Source organism: Hyperolius riggenbachi, chromosome 11, assembly GCF_040937935.1.
Source record: "Hyperolius riggenbachi isolate aHypRig1 chromosome 11, aHypRig1.pri, whole genome shotgun sequence".
Lineage (NCBI taxonomy): Eukaryota > Metazoa > Chordata > Amphibia > Anura > Hyperoliidae > Hyperolius > Hyperolius riggenbachi.
Window position 1 is genome coordinate 221848785 of NC_090656.1, and position 18962 is coordinate 221867746.

General features: G+C 48.3%; 2 protein-coding genes across 3 annotated transcripts in view; one reads left to right on the forward strand and one right to left on the reverse strand.

Moving 5' to 3' along the window:
- The window catches only part of SAAL1 (serum amyloid A like 1), a 227095-nt gene that overhangs the window by 79852 nt on the left and 128281 nt on the right, over positions 1-18962 (forward strand). The gene's annotated exons all lie outside the window — the stretch shown is intronic.
- On the reverse strand, positions 11395-17409 carry LOC137538501 (serum amyloid A-5 protein-like). The gene is made up of 4 exons (XM_068260722.1): positions 17261-17409; positions 15607-15732; positions 14823-14961; positions 11395-12273 (listed from the first exon to the last, which is right to left on the reverse strand). Exons 2-4 carry the CDS (start codon positions 15707-15709, stop codon positions 12135-12137), a joined length of 381 nt encoding a protein of 126 aa, XP_068116823.1. The 5' UTR covers positions 15710-15732; positions 17261-17409; the 3' UTR covers positions 11395-12134.

Consider the following 18962-nt stretch of genomic DNA (forward strand, 5'->3'; position numbering starts at 1 on the left):
TAGGGCCATTAAAATAAACTCTTCTAAAGGGATTATTAGGAACACCATACTAATACGGTGTTTGACCCCCTTTCGCCTTCAGAACTGCCTTAATTCTACGTGGCACTGATTCAACAAGGTGCTGAAAGCATTCTTTAGAAATGTTGGCCCATATTGATAGGATAGCATCTTGCAGTTGATGGAGATTTGTGGGATGCACATCCAGGGCACGAAGCTCCCGTTCCATCACATCCCAAAGATGCTCTATTGGGTTGAGATCTGGTAATTGTGGGGGCCATTTTAGTACAGTGAACAGTGAACTTGTCATGTTCAAGAAACCAATTTGAAATGATTCGAGCTTTGTGACATGGTGCATTATCCTGCTGGAAGTAGCTATCAGAGGATGGGTACATGGTGGTCATGAAGGGATGGACATGGTCAGAAACGATGCTCAGGTAGCCTGTGGCATTTAAACGATGCCCAATTGGCACTAAGGGGCTTAAAGTGTTTATGCCAAATTCTGACTCTATTGAGACTCATCAGACCAGGTAACATTTTTCTAGTCTTCGACTGTCCAAATTTGGTGACTGTGCAAATTGTAGCCTCTTTTTCCTATTTGCAGTGGAGATGAGTGGTACCCGGTGGGGTCTTCTGCTGTTGTAGCCCATGCGCCTCAAGGTTGTGCGTGTTGTGGCTTCACAAATGCTTTGTTGCATACCTCTGTTGCAACGAGTGGTTATTTCAGTCAACGTTGCTCTTCTATCAGCTTGAATCAGTCGTCCCATTCTCCTCTGACCTCTAGCATCAACAAGGCATTTTCGCATGGCTGTGGAGTCGGAGTTGGAGTCGGAGTCGAGGAGTCGGAGTCGGGGCAATTTTGGGCACCCGGAGTTAGAGTCGGAGTCGTGGTTTCATAAACTGAGGAGTCTGAGTCGGGTGATTTTTGTACAAAATCCACAGCCCTGTTAAATATTAGACTAAGGAGTCGGAGTCGAAGAGTCGGAGTCGGGGCCATTTTGGTTACCTGGAGTCGTGGTTTCATAAACTGAGGAGTTGGAGTTGGAAGATTTTTGTACCGACTCCACAGCCCTGCATTTTCGCCCACAGGACTGCCGCATACTGGATGTTTTTCCCTTTTCACACCATTCTTTGTAAACCCTAGAAATGGTTGTGCGTGAAAATCCCAGTAACTGAGCAGATTGTGAAATACTCAGACCGGCCCGTCTGGCACCAACAACCATGCCACGCTCAAAATTGCTTAAATCACTTTTCTTTCCCATTCTGACATTCAGCTTGGAGTTCAGGAGATTGTCTTGACCAGGACCTCACCCCTAAATGCATTGAAGTAACTGCCATGTAACAGGTGTTTCTAATAATCCTTTAGGTGAGTGTATAATGCTAATATAATGCTACTGTACTTAAAAAAGATCATAAAAATCAAGCTGTCTGCATGAGGTTGTATTGATGGGCACCTAGATTGGATTTGGCGGTATTTAGCCAATTTTTGAACAGATTTTTTTCTCTGAAACCTGATTGAAATGAAGAGGGGCAAGGCCATAAAAAATCACTTATTGATCAATATCTGATTAGGTAGATGCTGATTGTTGAGTAGGTGTTCATCCCATAGTGTATATACAGCAGGAGAAGGTGGCAGTGCTTCATCTGATTGACCAGCTGCACAGATGTGCAGAGCATAAATATAGACAGGCTGCACAACTTGCATTCAAAACAGATGCAGCAAAATGGAGAATGTTGGCTTCCAAAAACCGTTTGCGCTCAGAGTGTTCCGTTCTAGACTCTTCCACCGCCTTAATTATCCTCATGGCCAGGGCCAGATTTGTACTCTTCACTGCCCAAGGCCACTGTCACCAGCCACCCCCTTTAGTATAGGTAACGAGATTACCCTTCCGTCCAGTATAGGTAGCCAGATGACTCCTCCCCCTCTTCCCTCTAGTATAGGTAGCCTGATGACCCCTCTAGTATAGGTGGCTAGATGAACCCTCCCCCCTTTCCCTTCAGTATAGGTAGCCCGATGACTCCCTACTTTTCCCACCCACCCCCCCCCCCCCTTTTAGTATAGGTAGCCAGCTCACCTTCACACTGCAGCAGCCATCAGTGTCACTCATTTTTCCACTCATCTCCAGTGCAGAAGCTTCCTCTTCCCTTCTGTCTCCAATGCTGCCCAAGTCTATAGCCGCAGGCCACAATGCAAGCATGCACAGAGAGGAAGGTGGCTAGCAGCAGAGTACCGCAGTCAGGCGTTCGTCTGATCTCCCTGCATTGCAGCATTTGCAAGCTTGCACATGCTGCACCAGTTTAGCCTGCTGCTCTGGTGCCCCTGCTCCTGTGGTGCCCTAGGCCATGGCCTAGGTGCAGGGCCGCCTGAGGGCACAAGCACTACAAGCAGCCGCCTGGGGCGCTATGGCTGTCATAAGGCGCCGCCTGCCACTACAGTAACATTACATTTTGAATTGCCCTTCTCGTTGACCCCCCCCCCCCCCCCCGCTAATACAAAAGAAGCAAGCATGCTGTGTCCCACCTCTAACCAACCCTTCCTAAGTAGCCACAGTACAAGTACATACAATGCACTGCACGTGGCTCTGTAACTCCCCCCGCCGGACATTCGGGTCAACTCCGCCAGACTGGAGTGTCAACTGCCTGAGCTATTCCTGTCTGGCCGCCACTGCTGGCCAAGACAGGATACATGCTCTAATTAATGGCTGCCCCGCCCTCTTACCTCCGTGCCATTGCAGCATCATTTATTCTAGCAAGTGGTGGTGATCGAAGAATCCGCGAAGCTCCACCCCCAAACGTAAGCCCCACCTCCAATCAATGAAAAAGGACCCAGGCTCTGGCACAGGCCCCGCCCCAAACAGATTAAGCCCCGCCCATCAGACTCGTGAATAAAGCTAAGCGGGAGATTAAAGGTGAGTTATGGTAGCTCTCAGTTCTCCCTCTTGAAACCTATATGTATTCTTGTCCCCCTGCACCCTCACCAGCCCACCCAGCCTCTGTCTCTACCCCCTTTCCAGCCCACTAACCTTTGACTTTATCCCCTCCCCCTTACCAGCTCACTAGCCTCTGTCTCTACCCCCCTGCCCCACTACCAGCTCACTACCCTCTGTCTCTACCCCTCTGCCCCCTTACCAGATCACTAGCCTCTGTCTATACCTCAATGCCCCCTTACCAGCTCACTAGCCTCTGTCTCTACCCCCTTTCCAGCCCACTAACCTTTGACTTTATCCCCTCCCCCTTACCAGCTCACTAGCCTCTGTCTCTACCCCCTGCCCCCTTACCAGCTCACTAGCCTCTGTCTCTACCCCCTTGCTACCCCCCCACTAGCCTCTGTCTCCACCCCCTGCCTCCTCACAAGCCCACTAGCCGCTGTCTCTACCCCCTGCCCCCTTACCAGCCCACTAGCCTCTGTCTTCACCCCCTGCCTCCTCACCAGCTCACTAGCCTCTGTCTCTACCCCCTTGCTACCCCCCCACCAGCCCACTAGCCTCTGTCTCCACCCCCTGCCTCCTCACAAGCCCACTAGCCGCTGTCTCTACCCCCTGCCCCCTTACCAGCCCACTAGCCTCTGTCTTCACCCCTGCCTCCCCACCAGCCCACTAGCCTCTGTCTCTACCCCTCTGCCCCCTTACCAGATCACTAGCCTCTGCCTATACCTCAATGTCCCCTTACCAGCCCACTAGCCTCTGTCTCCACCCCTCTGCCCCCTTACCAGGTCACTAGCCTCTGTCTCTACCCCTTGCCCCCCCACCAGCCCACTAGCCTCTGTCTCCACCCCCTGCCCCCTTACCAGTCCACTAGCCTCTGTCTTCACCCCTGCCTCCTCACCAGCCCACTAGCCTCTTTCTCTACCCCCCTGCTGCGTTACCAGCCCACTAGCCTCTGTCTCTACTTCCTTTCCAGCCCACTAACCTTTGACTTTATCCCCTCCCCCTTACCAGCTCACTAGCCTCTGTCTCTACCCCCCTGCCCCACTACCAGCTCACTACCCTCTGTCTCTACCCCTCTGCCCCCTTACCAGATCACTAGCCTCTGTCTATACCTCAATGCCCCCTTACCAGCCCACTAGCCTCTGTCTCTACCCCCTTTCCAGCCCACTAACCTTTGACTTTATCCCCTCCCCCTTACCAGCTCACTAGCCTCTGTCTCTACCCCCTGCCCCCTTACCAGCTCACTAGCCTCTGTCTCTACCCTCTTGCTACCCCCCCACCAGCCCACTAGCCTCTGTCTCCACCCCCTGCCTCCTCACAAGCCCACTAGCCGCTGTCTCTACCCCCTGCCCCCTTACCAGCCCACTAGCCTCTGTCTTCACCCCTGCCTCCCCACCAGCCCACTAGCCTCTGTCTCTACCCCTCTGCCCGCTTACCAGATCACTAGCCTCTGCCTATACCTCAATGCCCCCTTACCAGCCCACTAGCCTCTGTCTCCACCCCCTGCCTCCTCACCAGCCCACTAGCCTCTGTCTTCACCCCTGCCTCCTCACCAGCCCACTAGCCTCTGTCTCTACCCCCCTGCTGCGTAACCAGCTCACTAGCCTCTGTCTCCACCCCTCTGCCCCCTTACCAGTTCACTAGCCTCTGTTTATACCTCAATGCCCCCTTACCAGCCCACTAGCCTCTGTCTCCACCCCCTGCCTTCTCACCAGCCCACTAGCCTCTGTCTCTACCCCCCTACTGCGTTACCAGCTCACTAGCCTCTGTCTCTACCCCCTTGCCCCCCCCCCACCAGCCCACTAGCCTCTGTCTCCACCCCCTCCCTCCCCACCAGCCCACTAGCCTCTGTCTCCAACCCCTGCCTCCTAACCAGCCCATTAGCCTCTGTCTCTACCCCCTGCCCCCTTACCAGATCACTAGCCTCTGCCCCCTTACCAGATCACTAGCCTCTGTCTCCAACCCCTGACTCCTCATCAGCCCACTAGCCTCTGTCTATACCCCCCTGCCCCCTTACCAGCCCACTAGCCTCTGTCTCTACCCCCTTGCCCCACTACCAGCCCACTAGCCTCTGCCTTTACCCCCTGCCCCTTTCCACCCCACTACTCTCTGTCTCTACCCGCCTGCCCCCTTACCCCTTCACCAGCCCACTAGCCTCTGTCTCCACCCCCTGCCTCCCCACCAGCCCACTAGCCTCTGTCTCCAACCCCTGCCTCCTAACCAGCCCATTAGCCTCTGTCTCTGCCCCCTTACCAGATCACTAGCCTCTGCCTCTGCCCCCTTACCAGATCACTAGCCTCTGTCTCCAACCCCTGACTCCTCACCAGCCCACTAGCCTCTGTCTATACCCCCCTGCCCCCTTACCAGCCCACTAGCCTCTGTCTCTACCCCCTTGCCCCACTACCAGCCCACTAGCCTCTGTCTCTAGCCCCTGCCTCCTTACCAGCTCACTAGCCTCTGTCTCTACCACTTACCTTGCCCCACTACCAGCCCACTAGCCTCTGCCTTTACCCACTGCCCCTTTCCACCCCACTACTCTCTGTCTCTACCCGCCTGCCCCCTTACCCCTTCACCAGCCCAATAGCCTCTGTCTCACCAGACTACTTCATTCTCATATGTGGGACATGTGACTGTTTATTTTTTTTATGTGGAAGCACATGGTGGTAATGTTAAAATGTTTTTTTCAGGCCATATTATTAATTTGTAATGGAATTATTGAGCTCCTGTACTTTTTAGTGTGTGTGTGTGTGTGTTGGAAGTTGAGTTGGAAGAGGAGATGGGTCGGGGCCCAGGTCCAAATTCCACGTTGGGCCTAGAGGTTTGTAGCTACGCCACTGGTGACTGCTGTCTGCTGCAGGGGGGAGAGTGGCATCTGCTGTGGATGAGCATCTGAGCTGCTGGCATCACTTTCCATGGTTGTACTGCATGTGTACAGTGAGAGTGTGTTAAAAAGATTTGCTGCTTTTCACATGTTGAGTTAACATTTGTTCCATATTTTATGTGGGGTAATGTCTGCTGCATCTATTCTTTGACGGTTTTAGTGGTTTCATTTGATAAAAAGATCAAAAGATCTGTTCCTGCAAAAGATCCATTCCTGCAAAATGCATTCATAGTCTATGATATCTGCAGATCCTCATATACACCTTGTTCAACAGACATTCATCTGCAGATCAGATCCACCACCAGATCTGCAGATGATTGTCAGATTTGCAGATAAATGTCTGTTAAACAAGGTGTGTATGATGATCTGCAGATATCATAGACTATGAGTGCATTTTGTCAGGAATGGATCTTTTGCAGATACTGATCTTTTGAATGTGTGCAGCATCTTTATGTGCAGCATCTTGCAAAGATTTCTGTCTGATGGGGAGTTCCACTCAATAGAATAGACTTTAGAGAGGGCTCTCATACTACATGGAAGGGGGTAAAATTGATCTGTGATCTTTCATTAATCTTTCAAATGTGTACACAGTTTAACTAAAACCCTTTGGAGCCAGAGCTTTCTATCATGCTGCCCCTACCCTGTGGAATACCTTGCCAAACTTGAGAGCTCCAACCCAGGACACGTTTAAATCAAAACTGAAAGGCCACCTGTTTACTCTGGCATTTATGATCACATAATTTTCTCCCCTGTACGCACTACTATGCACCGATCTGAGACAAGCTTAGGCAGTTTGGCTTAAAGCACTTTTCTCCTATAGGACAGGAGAAAAGTGCTTTGCAAATGCTTTGTTGTTGTTGGTAATCAGGACTGCCTGCAGTTATATTATGAATTTCTCGCTGCGAATGTGCACCCGACTGCGGTCACACAACTAGGGATGATCAAAGAAATGCAAATGTTTCTGCTTTGATGCACATTTTTATGCAAATGTGTGCCGTTTGAAAATGGACCAATCAAGGTTTAAATTGATTGGTCCTTTTTCAAGCTGCATATATTTGCATAAACATTTGCATCAACTCGGAAGAATTTGCATCTCTTTGATCATCCCTACACACAACCTCTAATTCACAGATCTTTTAGGCCTCTTTTACACAAACTGTTGACAGGCAGTGAAATGCCTCTCAAACTCACAACTGCTCACTACTGCTTGGTAACTGCTTGTTGCTATCTGGTATCTGCCCACTGCTGCCTGGTAACAGCTTGCTGAACACACAGTTCAACAGTTCGTGGAAAGGAGACCTAAGCAATCCTTGCTGTGGCCCAGTGCACACCAAAAACCGCTAGCAGATCTGCAAAACGCTAGAGGTTTTTGAAGCAGATTTCAGAGCGATTCTAGGCATGTTTATAGAGAGGTTTTCTAAACATGCCTAGCATTTTGGAGCGGTTCTGTGTAGCAGAATACAAATATTGTTACAGTACAGCTGTACCTGAACAGCTTCTGTAACAAAAAACGCCTGTAAAACAGCTCTGATCTAGCGTTTTTCAGACCGGTTTTCCACTTTCCTATACTTGAACATTGAGGCAGATCTGCCTCAGAAATCTAAAAAATGCTGCAGCCCCCGAGTTTGCGTTTGTGGGAAAAACCAGCCGCTCTGGTGTGCACCATCCCATTCACTTTCATTAACCAAGCGGTTTTCCCCCTGCAAGTGTTTTAAAAACCACTCCAGAACCGCTCCGGTGTGCACCAGCCCTATGTCCTTATCGGACTGACCCAAAGGCTGCAAATGTTTATAATCTAAAGCCTCATCTACACCATACAATTGTTTTATTCGATTCAATTTGACATGTCCGATCGGGATTCGATTAGATTCAATTTCCCATTGTTTTGTAATGGCAAACTGAATCAAATCGAATCCCGACCAGACATGTCGGGTTGAATCGAACCGGCAAAAAATTGTATGGTGTAGATGGGGCTTCATACTGCAGTTGATTGTGTCACAGCCAGAGTTTGAGGGTGCTTTGAGGCGGAGCCAGGGGGCGTAAGGCAGGTATGAGGTAGGGTTTGACATTGGATGGTCAGTTTGAGTGGATAGGGTAAAAATAGCCAGTGCTAAATAAACTGCGGCTACAAATAGCTGTAACCGCAGTTTGTATAGCAAACTCTATTTTTCTGAGCGGGTCTGGCCCCCAAATCTTCCCATATAGCCACAGTTAATGCTGACGCTTATGGGAGCACCCAAACGGTGTACTTATTAGTACGATGCTGGGTGCAGGGTGAGATACATGGCGGCCAGGGATGCTCAAATACGAATTTGGGTGAATCCGGATAGTTGCTATCCGGATTTCACCCAGTAAACCTGTGCGGGGGGGGGGGGGGCGGCGGGGGCGGAGGGGGTGTCAAGCTTACCTGTCTGACGGCTTCTTTGGTCCGTCCCTCGGTGCCTCCCATGTTGCGTTCCACACGGCGGTCACATGAGTTCAAACACTTCCTCCTTCCAGGTTGAAGGAGGAAGTGTTTGTAGTCACGTGATGTGCGTGGAACACATTATGGGAGGCGCCGAGGGACGGACCGAAGAAGACGTCAGACAGGTAGGCTTGACACCCCCCCACCCCCACCCCCACCCCCCCCCCCCACCCACCCCACCCCAGGTTTACTGGGTGAAATCCGGATAGCAACTTTCCGGATTCACCCGAATTCGGATTTGAGCATCCCTGCTGACGGCTCACCCTGCTGCCGCTCAAAATCCCAAGGGGCATTAAAGAACATCTGAGGTGAAAATAAACTGATGAAAAAAACAATTGTATACATCCTCCTTTTCCTAAAAATGACTTTTTTAGATATCTCACAGCTTTATTTTATATTTAAATCTAGTTTTTACGTTTTTACTGTTTCATTGTCTCTGCTCAATGACACCTTCATTGGAGTATGTCAGAGCTCAAATCTATGAATTATTGACCCCTTTTGTCTCTTTCCTGCTCTCAGAAGCCATTTACTGACAGGAAAGTATTTTATATCAGTGAGGGTCACACTGTAATCTGAACCAGTCCGACCCAGATAGAAACTGTCACTTGCATACCTGATATTTAACTCTTTCAGGCAGAGAAAGAAAAAAAGGAACACAGCATAGTTATTTGTGTGCTAGGCACTGAACATACACATGTCTATCTCATCATGTCACATCACCTCGGTTGTCCTTTAAATACTATTCCCCCCACAAGTCATAGCAATTTGGAGGGAGGAGTAATTTAGGGTCCGGCCACGGACTATAGCGGCACCCAACTCGGGCACTTTGTGGACTGCACACGGTGCCGAGAGGACCAGCTTCACTCAAACTTTCAAGGCGCACGTTACGTATTTTACTTGTATCGTAATGAAGGTGACGTGGATAATGTGACTAGTAGAAATCTGACAGATCTGATGGGTTGTAGACTAGTACATCTCATCATGGGAGATTCTCAGTATTACCTTTTTTCTTTACAAAAGCCCTCACTGGAAAGGATCTATACAAAGATGTTGGTCAGCCTGCCTTCTCGCTTACACACTTTTCTGGCAGTTGGACTGAGCAACTGCAGTGCAGTAAATACTTCTTATAAATAAAGACATACCTGAGAATTCCCCATTAGGAGATGGACTAGTCTAAAACCTGCCACATTTTCACCACCTACTTTAACCTCCTGAGCGTTACGCCGCTGAGGAGGTTATGTAGCCTCAGAAGTCTCCCGCTATAAAAATATTAGATTAACCTCCTTGCCGTTATAAAAAATCCGGCAAGGAGGCAGCGCTGCACTTTTTTTTTTAATTTTTTTTTTTTTTTAAATCATGTAGCGAGCCCAGGGCTCGCTACATGATAGCCGCTGAGCGGCGGCATCCCCCCACCCACTCCCATCGCCTTCTGCGATCAGAGTATGCAGGAAATCCCGTTGAGAACAGGATTTCCTGCAGGGCTTCCCCGGTCGCCATGGCGACCGGGCGGGATGACGTCACCGACGTCATGGACGTTGTGACGTCAGAGGGAATCCCGATCCGCCCCTTAGCGCTGCCTTACACTGATTGGCCAGGCTGCGCAGGGGTCGGGGGCGGGTAGTGGCGAATCGGCGGCGAGCGGCGACGATCGTGTACTACACGCAGCTAGCAAAGTGGTAGCTGCGTGTAGGAAAAAAAAAATTATGCAAATCGGCCCAGCGGGGCCTGAGAAATCCTCCTACGCAGGTTACCCCGAACTGTGTTCGGGATAACCGGCAAGGAGGTTAAATGCGATCAGTACATATTGGCTAGCACTAGGCTAGCTAGAATAGGTGACAGTTACCCAGAATCCCCCTGATCCATCCAGGATCCAGCGATCGGCGCAGCCTCACCGAACAGCTACTGTCTTTATGGGGCAGATCGCACATGACCCGAGCTGTGCGGGGAGACTGCGGAGATCACTGAATTCTGCATGAGTAATGTATAAGCAGACTGATCGGGGGGATTCTGGGCAATCAGGGGGGGGGGCAACATTTGGATTTTTCCATTTAAAATAATACCAGTTGCCGGACTCTCCTGCTGATCCTGTGTCTCTAATACTTTCAGCCACAGCCCCTGAACAAGCATGCAGATCAGGTGCTCTGACTGAAGTCAGACTGGATTATAGCTGCATGCTTGTTTCAGGTGTGTTATTCAGCCACTACTGCCGCCAAAGAGATCAGCACGACTGCCAGGCAACTGGTATTGTTTAAAAGGAAACCTCCATATCCCTCTCAGTTAAGGTTCCCTTTAAGAGCCGCAATGGCCAGCATGCTTTATAACTTCGCTCCCACTGTCAGCACTACTTTGTATACCTTACATTTCATATGAGAAGATTTAGAGGCATCCATCACACATGCATTTTTACAAACCAATGGCTGTAGCACAGTGTACTATTAGCAACATTCCTTTTTGCAGCAATTTCCCCAGTGGTAAGTGACACTTTCTTGATAAAGAATATGGCAAAAAAGACACAGGTCTGAAAGTCCTGGCTGCAACAATTAACAAGCAAAAGTGACAGGGGGGAAATACTGGGCTGCAGTGCGTACTAAGGAGGGCAAGAGTATAATTGCTGCACTTGGGGACTGGAAAGCGTTACTGGCTCTTGGTCCCCAAGTGCAGCTGTAAATTCTTCCTGGTCCCCAAGTACAGCTATTATCTTTGCTTGGTAGACTTATACTTGAGTCAATAAAACATTCCAGCTTAAGAGGGTCAAATATTGGAGTCGACTTCTATTCAAGGTCAACTTATTTTTGAGGATATACGCTGTAAATACATTTAAAAAGTTCATTTCTCCCATGCACTATAAATTAATTTTAGGATAGGGCTACAGTAGGGCAATATATCAAAACATAGGAAGGAGAACAGTTCAGGGAGCGGCATCATTACCCTGCGCCCAAATTTCCCTGCAGCTTTTTCACATGAGCGCCTGTTGGGCCCCACACCTCAACAGGTCAGAGTTTTTGTGGCGCATCCTGAAGGACCTACAGAATATGAAACTGGTGGTGTTATTGGCATGGCTGGTCAGTGTGTATAAAGATATTGGTACTATCCGCAATAAACATGAAACAGACTACACAACAGAGTTATATCGTGCTCAGATGTCTAATTTATTGTACCAGGTTTATTAATTTTTTTAGACATTTGGTTAATCAAAGTTATTAGTTGATCTTTTGCATGAAGCAACTTGTTTTGTATTTAGGGCCGGTTTCCACTAGGAACCGCAGCTGTTTCCGGTTTGGGCGCTGCTCCTGTTGTGCTGCAAAGACGCAGCCCGAATCGCCAAGTTGTGCCATGCACAGCTATAGGAATTCGGGTGCGTGGTGCAGAAATTAAAGCTGAAACTCTGTAAAAGATAGCGGTGGAGATTTGGGGGAAAAGACAGATCAAATTACTTTTTCAAATACTGTAATTACATCATCCCCCCACTGCCCATGGCGGGACTGGAGGGGAAATACTAATCAACGCCTCCAGTACTTTTGCAGGAGCGGGGTGAGCTGTTTTTCAGCTTTAGCCTGTACCGAAATCTCCAAGCGGCTTAATTGTATGTACGCCCTGCAGCATGCTGTCCAGATTCGCACAGCAGTGCAATCTGGATGGCAAAGCAATTAAACAGGCAGCATTTCCCTGCCTCTCTCACCAGCAGGGAATCACTGCAAATTCGTGACGAATTCTGCACTAGTGGAAATAGGCCCTTATTAGTTGTTTTCATTTACAGATAGGTAGCTATTGTATGTAGGCCATGCCACCTGCTTCTTCTTGGTCAGACTGTCCTTGGTCTGTTTGGTTGGCTGTGGTTGGAGGATTGCTGATTAGGGGTTGGTCTCTAGTATTTGTCCGGCAGTCCTGCAGGTCTGTAGTGATTTGGGTCTCCTCCACTTCTCCCCCATCTGTTGGCCGCCTGGTCTGCATTGCTGTCAGCAAGAGATTCCCCGAAGGCTCTCTGATAAGCTTCCCTTCCATCGCTGGTGTGGGATAGAAACAGATGTACAATGAGTGAATTACGTTTTAAGAGAAGCGGTTGGTGTGGCTCCTATAAAACCCCCCTATACACATTCCTGCCTCTCTTCTGATAGAGTTCAGTATAACATATTTCAAAAATAAAGTGTGCAGGAACATTTAAAATAGTTTGCAACATGTTGATGACATCATCATCAGTCTAACTCTGCTACACTCTCCTAACAGCAGGGCTGTTGGGAGGGGTTAGACTTCGTTCCAACTTGGGCGGATGTCGCATGCCCGCGCCATTGTTCACACTACCCACCATTTGCACACCACCGTCCGCTGCCACTGCTGACACCACCACTAAGTCCACGAAATAGCCAATGCACACAAATCAGGTCTCGGCATGGGGCTCCCCATGCCCATTGGTTTACAACTGACCAATACTCCCTCTGAAACGGAGGGGATCCCGGGTCACTGGAGCTGCGGTGAGGAACATAGCGGCTGCCAGGGGCTGGAGAAAGCCCCAGGTAAGTAGATCCTGTTTTTTAGTTTTTCTCGCACCTGTCCTTTAAAGCAGTGGTCCCCAACCTTTTTTGACCCAAGGACCCTTACCACATCAGTGGCATCTGAAACAAAGGGGATCCCGGGATACTGGAGCTGCGGCGTGGGACATATCGGCTGCCAGGGACTGGAGGAAGCCCCGGGTAAGTAGATCCTGTTTTTTAGTTTTTCTAGCACCTGTCCTTTAAAGCAGTGGTCCCCAACCTTTTTTGACCCACGGACCCTTACCACATCAGACAGTTTTACCAAGGACAATTGAAGTCAAAAGAATATGGAGGCTGCTAAATGTATTTACTTTTAAACTATACAAGTTGCCTGGCTGTCCTACCGATCTCTTTGGCTGCAGTAGTGTTTGAATCTCACCTGAAACCAACATGCAGCAAAACTTGTCAGATCTGACAATGTCAGAAACCTCTGATCTGCTTGTTTGGCTTAAAGTATTAGAGGCAGAGGTTTAGCAGGACTGCCAGGCAACTGGTATTGCTTAAAAGGAAATAAATATGGCAGCCTCCATATCCCTCTCACTTCAGCTGTCTTTTAACACTATCTCCTGTACCAAATGCCTGTTGGACACAGCACTACACATCCCATGATCCTTAGCGGTGACTGCTAACACCTAGATAACAATGCTGACTCCTGATGACTGGTGTCCGGTTTTATTTCTGACGGCCATCGAGCAGCCCAATCACAGTAGGGCTTGGTAAAGCCTACAATCCCTTCAGATATATCCGCTCTGTCTGGCGTCCATTTCCCAACCTTCACAATTGTTCCGGACACCAGACGGAAGTCAGATATGTCACAGATAGCGTGCTATTTATTAAGGCCCAATGGAACAGGCACAGTGGCGCTTCTGTGAACAAGGGGGTGATGCCATGTAGTGTGACATCGGATCCGATGACCCTGTTCGCAGCACAAGCACGGCGTAGTGTTGACCCATTTGAGAAGTAATACGTATGAACTGTTTTCCACAGTGACCACTAGTAGAAATCATTGATTTGGAAAAGTTAGCTTAACTTTCATTTGCAGTGTTCTCCCCAGGCTCGTTTTGGTGAGCACCCGGCTGTCATCGGCTCACCTACTCCTATGCTGTAAGCAGACTTGTGTAGAGAAGCGCTGAACCTGCATTCTTTCATCTCTCCCCACCCGGCTACTTTTTAATGCCACCCGGCTACATTTTCATGCCACCCGGCTACATTTTCATGCCACCCGGCTAGAAAAAACTTCTGGGGAGAACACTGACTTGGTGTCACAAATACATTAATTTCTACAGACTGCAGACAATATGGTCAAGCAGTAGAATGCTCCCCAACACAACATAGACATACCCCCCCCCCCCCCCCATAACATAATCATGCAGAATGATAACTAAACTATAAAATTACACAGCATGTACCCCCAAACTACACAATAAGGCAGCACGTTCCCTCAGGCAACACAATTAGGTGGTATATCCCCCTCCCCAAGCAACCTAATTGGGCAAAATATCCCCCTACCCACCAACAACATAATTAAGCAGCATCTCTCCAGATGCCACATAATGCAGTGTATGGCCCTGAAACAACATAGTTGGGCACCATGTTCCACCATGCTGCATTATTAGCATGTCCCCCAAAAAACATAATTGGGCAACATGTACACCTCAATAACATAATGCCACCCTGCAACCACCACTGTGCCGACCAGAACTTTGGTGTTCGGTAGTACCTGTATAAGGGAAAAACAAAAAACAAACCCCATTCTCTTTTGCAACTTACCCTTGTCCCCCTTTTCTTTAAAGCATTCTTCATTGAGTGCAAATTGCTATTTGGTCTTTTTAGAGACATGTCATAAAGCGCACCCCATCATGAGAGCCACTTATAAAGGAAGCAGCAGTATTTTTACCAATAGCATATAGGTATGATTTTATCTACGTATCTGTCTGTGTTACTTGGTATCAGCTTTTTTTCGAGACATAACAGTCTCTCTTTGGACTCTAAGGGCTTATAACAGGAAATGATGTCGTCCTCACCTTATAACTTTGGCTGCCCAAGCCCCGCCTCTTCCTCTCTGTGCAGCATCATAATTCCCCCGAGCGTGGAAGTAGTGGTCGGAATATTTCCAGTTTGCCTCCTTCATATCTGAATAAGCTCTGTACATGTCGCTTGAGCCTGGAACACATTAGTAGATACAAAAAATAAGGATATCCTTCACAAAGGTTTTCTTATCTCCTGCCTGATCTCAGGGCTGGTGCACACCGAGCGCCTTTTTGGGCGTTTTCAGATCCGCTTGCGGCTGCGGATCTGCTTGGTCAATGTATCTCAATGGGGTGGTGCACACCAGAGCGGCAGGCGTTTTGCAGAAACGAAAAATGCCTGGGTGAGGCATTTTTTGGATTTCGGATGCGTTTCTGCCTCAATGTTAAGTATAGGAAAAACGCAAACCGCTCTGAAAAACGGCACTTCAGAGCGGTTTTGCAGGCGTTTTTGTTACAGAAGCTGTTCAGTAACAGCTTTACTGTAACAATATATGAAATCTACTATACTGAAAACCGCAGCAGCAATCCGCAAAACGCTAGCAAAACGCCTCATAAAAATAAAAAAAAGCGTTTAAAAATCTGCTAGCATTTTGCGGATCTGCTAGCGGGTTTTGGTGTGCACCAGCCCTCAGTGCTGATATAAGTCTGACAAGTCCATAAACATGTAAATTATTGCAAACTTTCAAAAAAGGATTGTCCAAACCCCCATTGTAAATCTCCATCAAAATAAGTGAAAGGAGACTCTTATAATGGATAATGTCACACAATATTCACTTACCTTGTGCAGCTTCCTTGGCAAATCTTCCCGATTTGAACAGCCAATCAAACTGCGCCTGAGCTACAGCCAGACCCAATAGCAGCAGGACGAGTGAAGCCCTCATGCTGGTCAGTGAGTGTCTTTATCCTGTAGGGGAGACAAAGAGGACATTTTACATTTGGTGTGGAATTCTGGATACATTTATAAGGCCTGTTTTCACTAAATATGGGGGCCACTAACAGTCTTTTTCATTTGCACAGTGTTGCGACCATTTCCCCAATGCCGTGCATCGCTCCTGCAGGTGGCATCTGGAGAGAAAGACGCACAGCACTGCACAGTGGGAATTGGGCCTTACTATGCACTCCTGTGGGCGTTAATAAAGCTTACAGCCTCTTGTCAGGCTCATATCTTTGAATGTATAGTATAATTTGCAATGCGCAAAGTTTTCTGCATTACCCATAAGCACGCATGAAAAAGGGGCGTGGGCAGTGGCGTAGCTAAGGAGCTCTGGGCCCCAGTGCAAGTTTTACATTGGGCCCCCCCCCCCAAGTACTCTATACATAACCATTGATATGCACACCAAAACCTGCCAATGGCATTTTCATCTAGTAGAATCTTTTTTTTTTTTTTTTTAATTTACAGATTTTTTTAAAGTTTTTAAGGTGTAAATCACCGTAAAATATTGGTAAATAATAAAGATATTTGACTACAATTTAACTTAAAAAAACACTCCTCACACCTTAATTCTCCCCACCTAACCTCAAACCTTTACCGCCCCCCCCCCCCAACTTCTAACCCTATAAAACACCCCCCCCCCCATGCCTAACCTTAACCTCCTACCACGGCCACCACACCCCCACCACCACCCCTAACCCTTAAAATGCCCACCCTTCCTCCGACACCTAACTTTAACCGACCCCTATTGCCACAATTACGATAATTTTAGGATTCCGCCATAGGCGCCATTATAAATTGCGACTGCAATGTGAAATTTTGGCACCCATGCCATCTGATATGTAGTGGGCAGTATAAACATCCAAATTTCACAGTATAACTGCAATTTATAATGGTACCTATGAAGACACCCAGGTTTCTGCCAATAGTGGTTGCCCAAATTTCCCATTTTTCTTTTTTTAATAGCTGTCTTCCTCTTCCCCCCCCACCATGCAGCCCTGTATGCGGACATCCTCTTCTGGGTCCCGATCACGTGTCATATCATTGGATCGGGACCCAGAAGATGATGTCAGCACTACAACACCACTCTGTGGTGGAGGAGGAGACTTGATCCAGAATCCGAATCAAGTAAATGTCAAAGCTCTACCTGCACTATTCAGCATTGACTGTGTGGGAGGCAGAACGAGTTTAGTTGGCTGTGGAAGCTGTGCCCCACGTTATCTAACACAGTGTTCCCCAACCCTGTCCTCAAGTACCACCAACAGTGCCTGTTTTGTGGAAGTCCACAGAGGTAGTTAATCAGCTCTACTGAGACACTGATTGCCCCACCTATGAATGTGTGTGGTTTTCTGCAAAAAATGCATTGTTGGTGGTGCTTGAGGACAGGGTTTAGGAGCACTGATATTCCTTGGGCGATTATGCTAAAAGGTAACTGTCATTGCAAGTCCTGGAACACAGATATCACTGTATAGCTGCGATGTAGCATACAGATCTGTCTCACCTGTGTAGTGATGCGTCCACCCTCAGTCTGGGTGCTCTGCTGCCCCCTGTTGTTTATTGATAAGATTCTCTCCTTAGTCTGGTTGTTCTGCTGCCCCCTGTTGTTCAGTGATGAGACTCTCTCCTCAGTCTGGATGTTCTGCTGCTCTCTGACTGTCCTGGTATTTATTTTCTAGGCCGGTTAATTATTGCTGTAGGATCATTGTAAATATTGTATTTTTTTTTCGGTGTATTCTGCTGCTATTCCAGTAAGTGTGACGTAACACAGAGCATCGGCTGAGAGTCGCTTGCAACACGCTTACACTCTGTCCATCTTGTGTAAGTCAGGAAATTCCCAGATAGAGGGGACACTGGCCATGACCGGCTACACTGATGGGGGCTGCAGCTTCCACTGCAAGTGGGGAAAATCCCACAGAGGAGGCAGATGTCTGTAACTGTAGTTGATGCTACATTTGCAATGAAGGATTTGAAATACTGAAGTTGGTTGACTCCGGCCAAAACTGACTATAAACTAGGGCCTTAGTCGATTCACTCTGACTAGCATATACGTTGAAATGTAATCAGAAAAAGGCAGCATTGTCTGCATACGTTTGTATGGCAGCACGGTGGTGTAGTGGTTAGCGCTCTCGCCTTGCAGCGCTGGGGCCCCGGTTCGTATCCCAGCCAGGGCACTATCTGCACAGTTTGTATGCTCTTCCCCTGTCTGTATGGGTTTTCTCCATGCAATCCGGTTTCCTCCTACATCCCAAAAACATACTGAGTAGTTAATTGGCTTCCTCCTAAATTGGGCCTAGACTACGATACATTCACTACACAATACATACATAGAGATAGGCCTATGGTAAGGATTACATTGGGAGCCCCTCTGAGGGACAGTTAGTGACAAGACAATATACTCTGTACAGCGCTGCGGAAGTGGTCGGCGCTATCCAAATAATAATAATGCATTGACTGATGGACTCTAGTCTGGGGTTGGCAGCATTTCAACCAATTTTTATACAGATTTTTTTCTGAAACCTGATCTATCTTATTCTATGTATGTTAATGTAGACATACAGAAAGAATCTTCTCGAGGTATCGCAGATATAGCCCTGCACTGGTTTGGACCCGGATTTACATCACAGGAGCCTATAGGCACAGATGTCCTGGCACCCTAGACTCCGCCCTCCATCAACCTACAGACAACCACCAAACCACATTGCAGGTGTGCTGGCTGGTCCAGCTGTCACTTCTGCCTTACTTCCCTTGCCTGTCATAGGTAGCGACTGAAGGGAGATCTGGTCAGTGGATGCAGAGACCCGAGTGAGTAACCTCTCATTTACACTCTCATCAGGACTCTGCATAGTGAAGGAGGGAGGGAGGCGCTCGGGGAGGGGATTGAGCCGCCTTTCCATCATCAGCGCCTGTAGGTGTGTGCCTACAGTGCCTTATGGCAAGTCCGGCCCTGGGCCTGCTACAGCACTTTTGCCGGCTATGTCACTGAAAGGTCATGCTGGTGAACCCACGGGAGCGATTGCAATTTGACCATCGTGGGTCCTGCAGCAGTTTTGTAGCGATTGCAAAGTGTAGGAGTGCTGAAAGAATGTCTTTTGTATGTTGTGAGCCCCAGTTGTGCTTTAAATAAAGTTTTATCTACCTGCCTTGTGTCTCCGTTTCTGCGGGTACCGGCGCATAGCCGCGCCCCCTTGCACAAAAGCGATTAC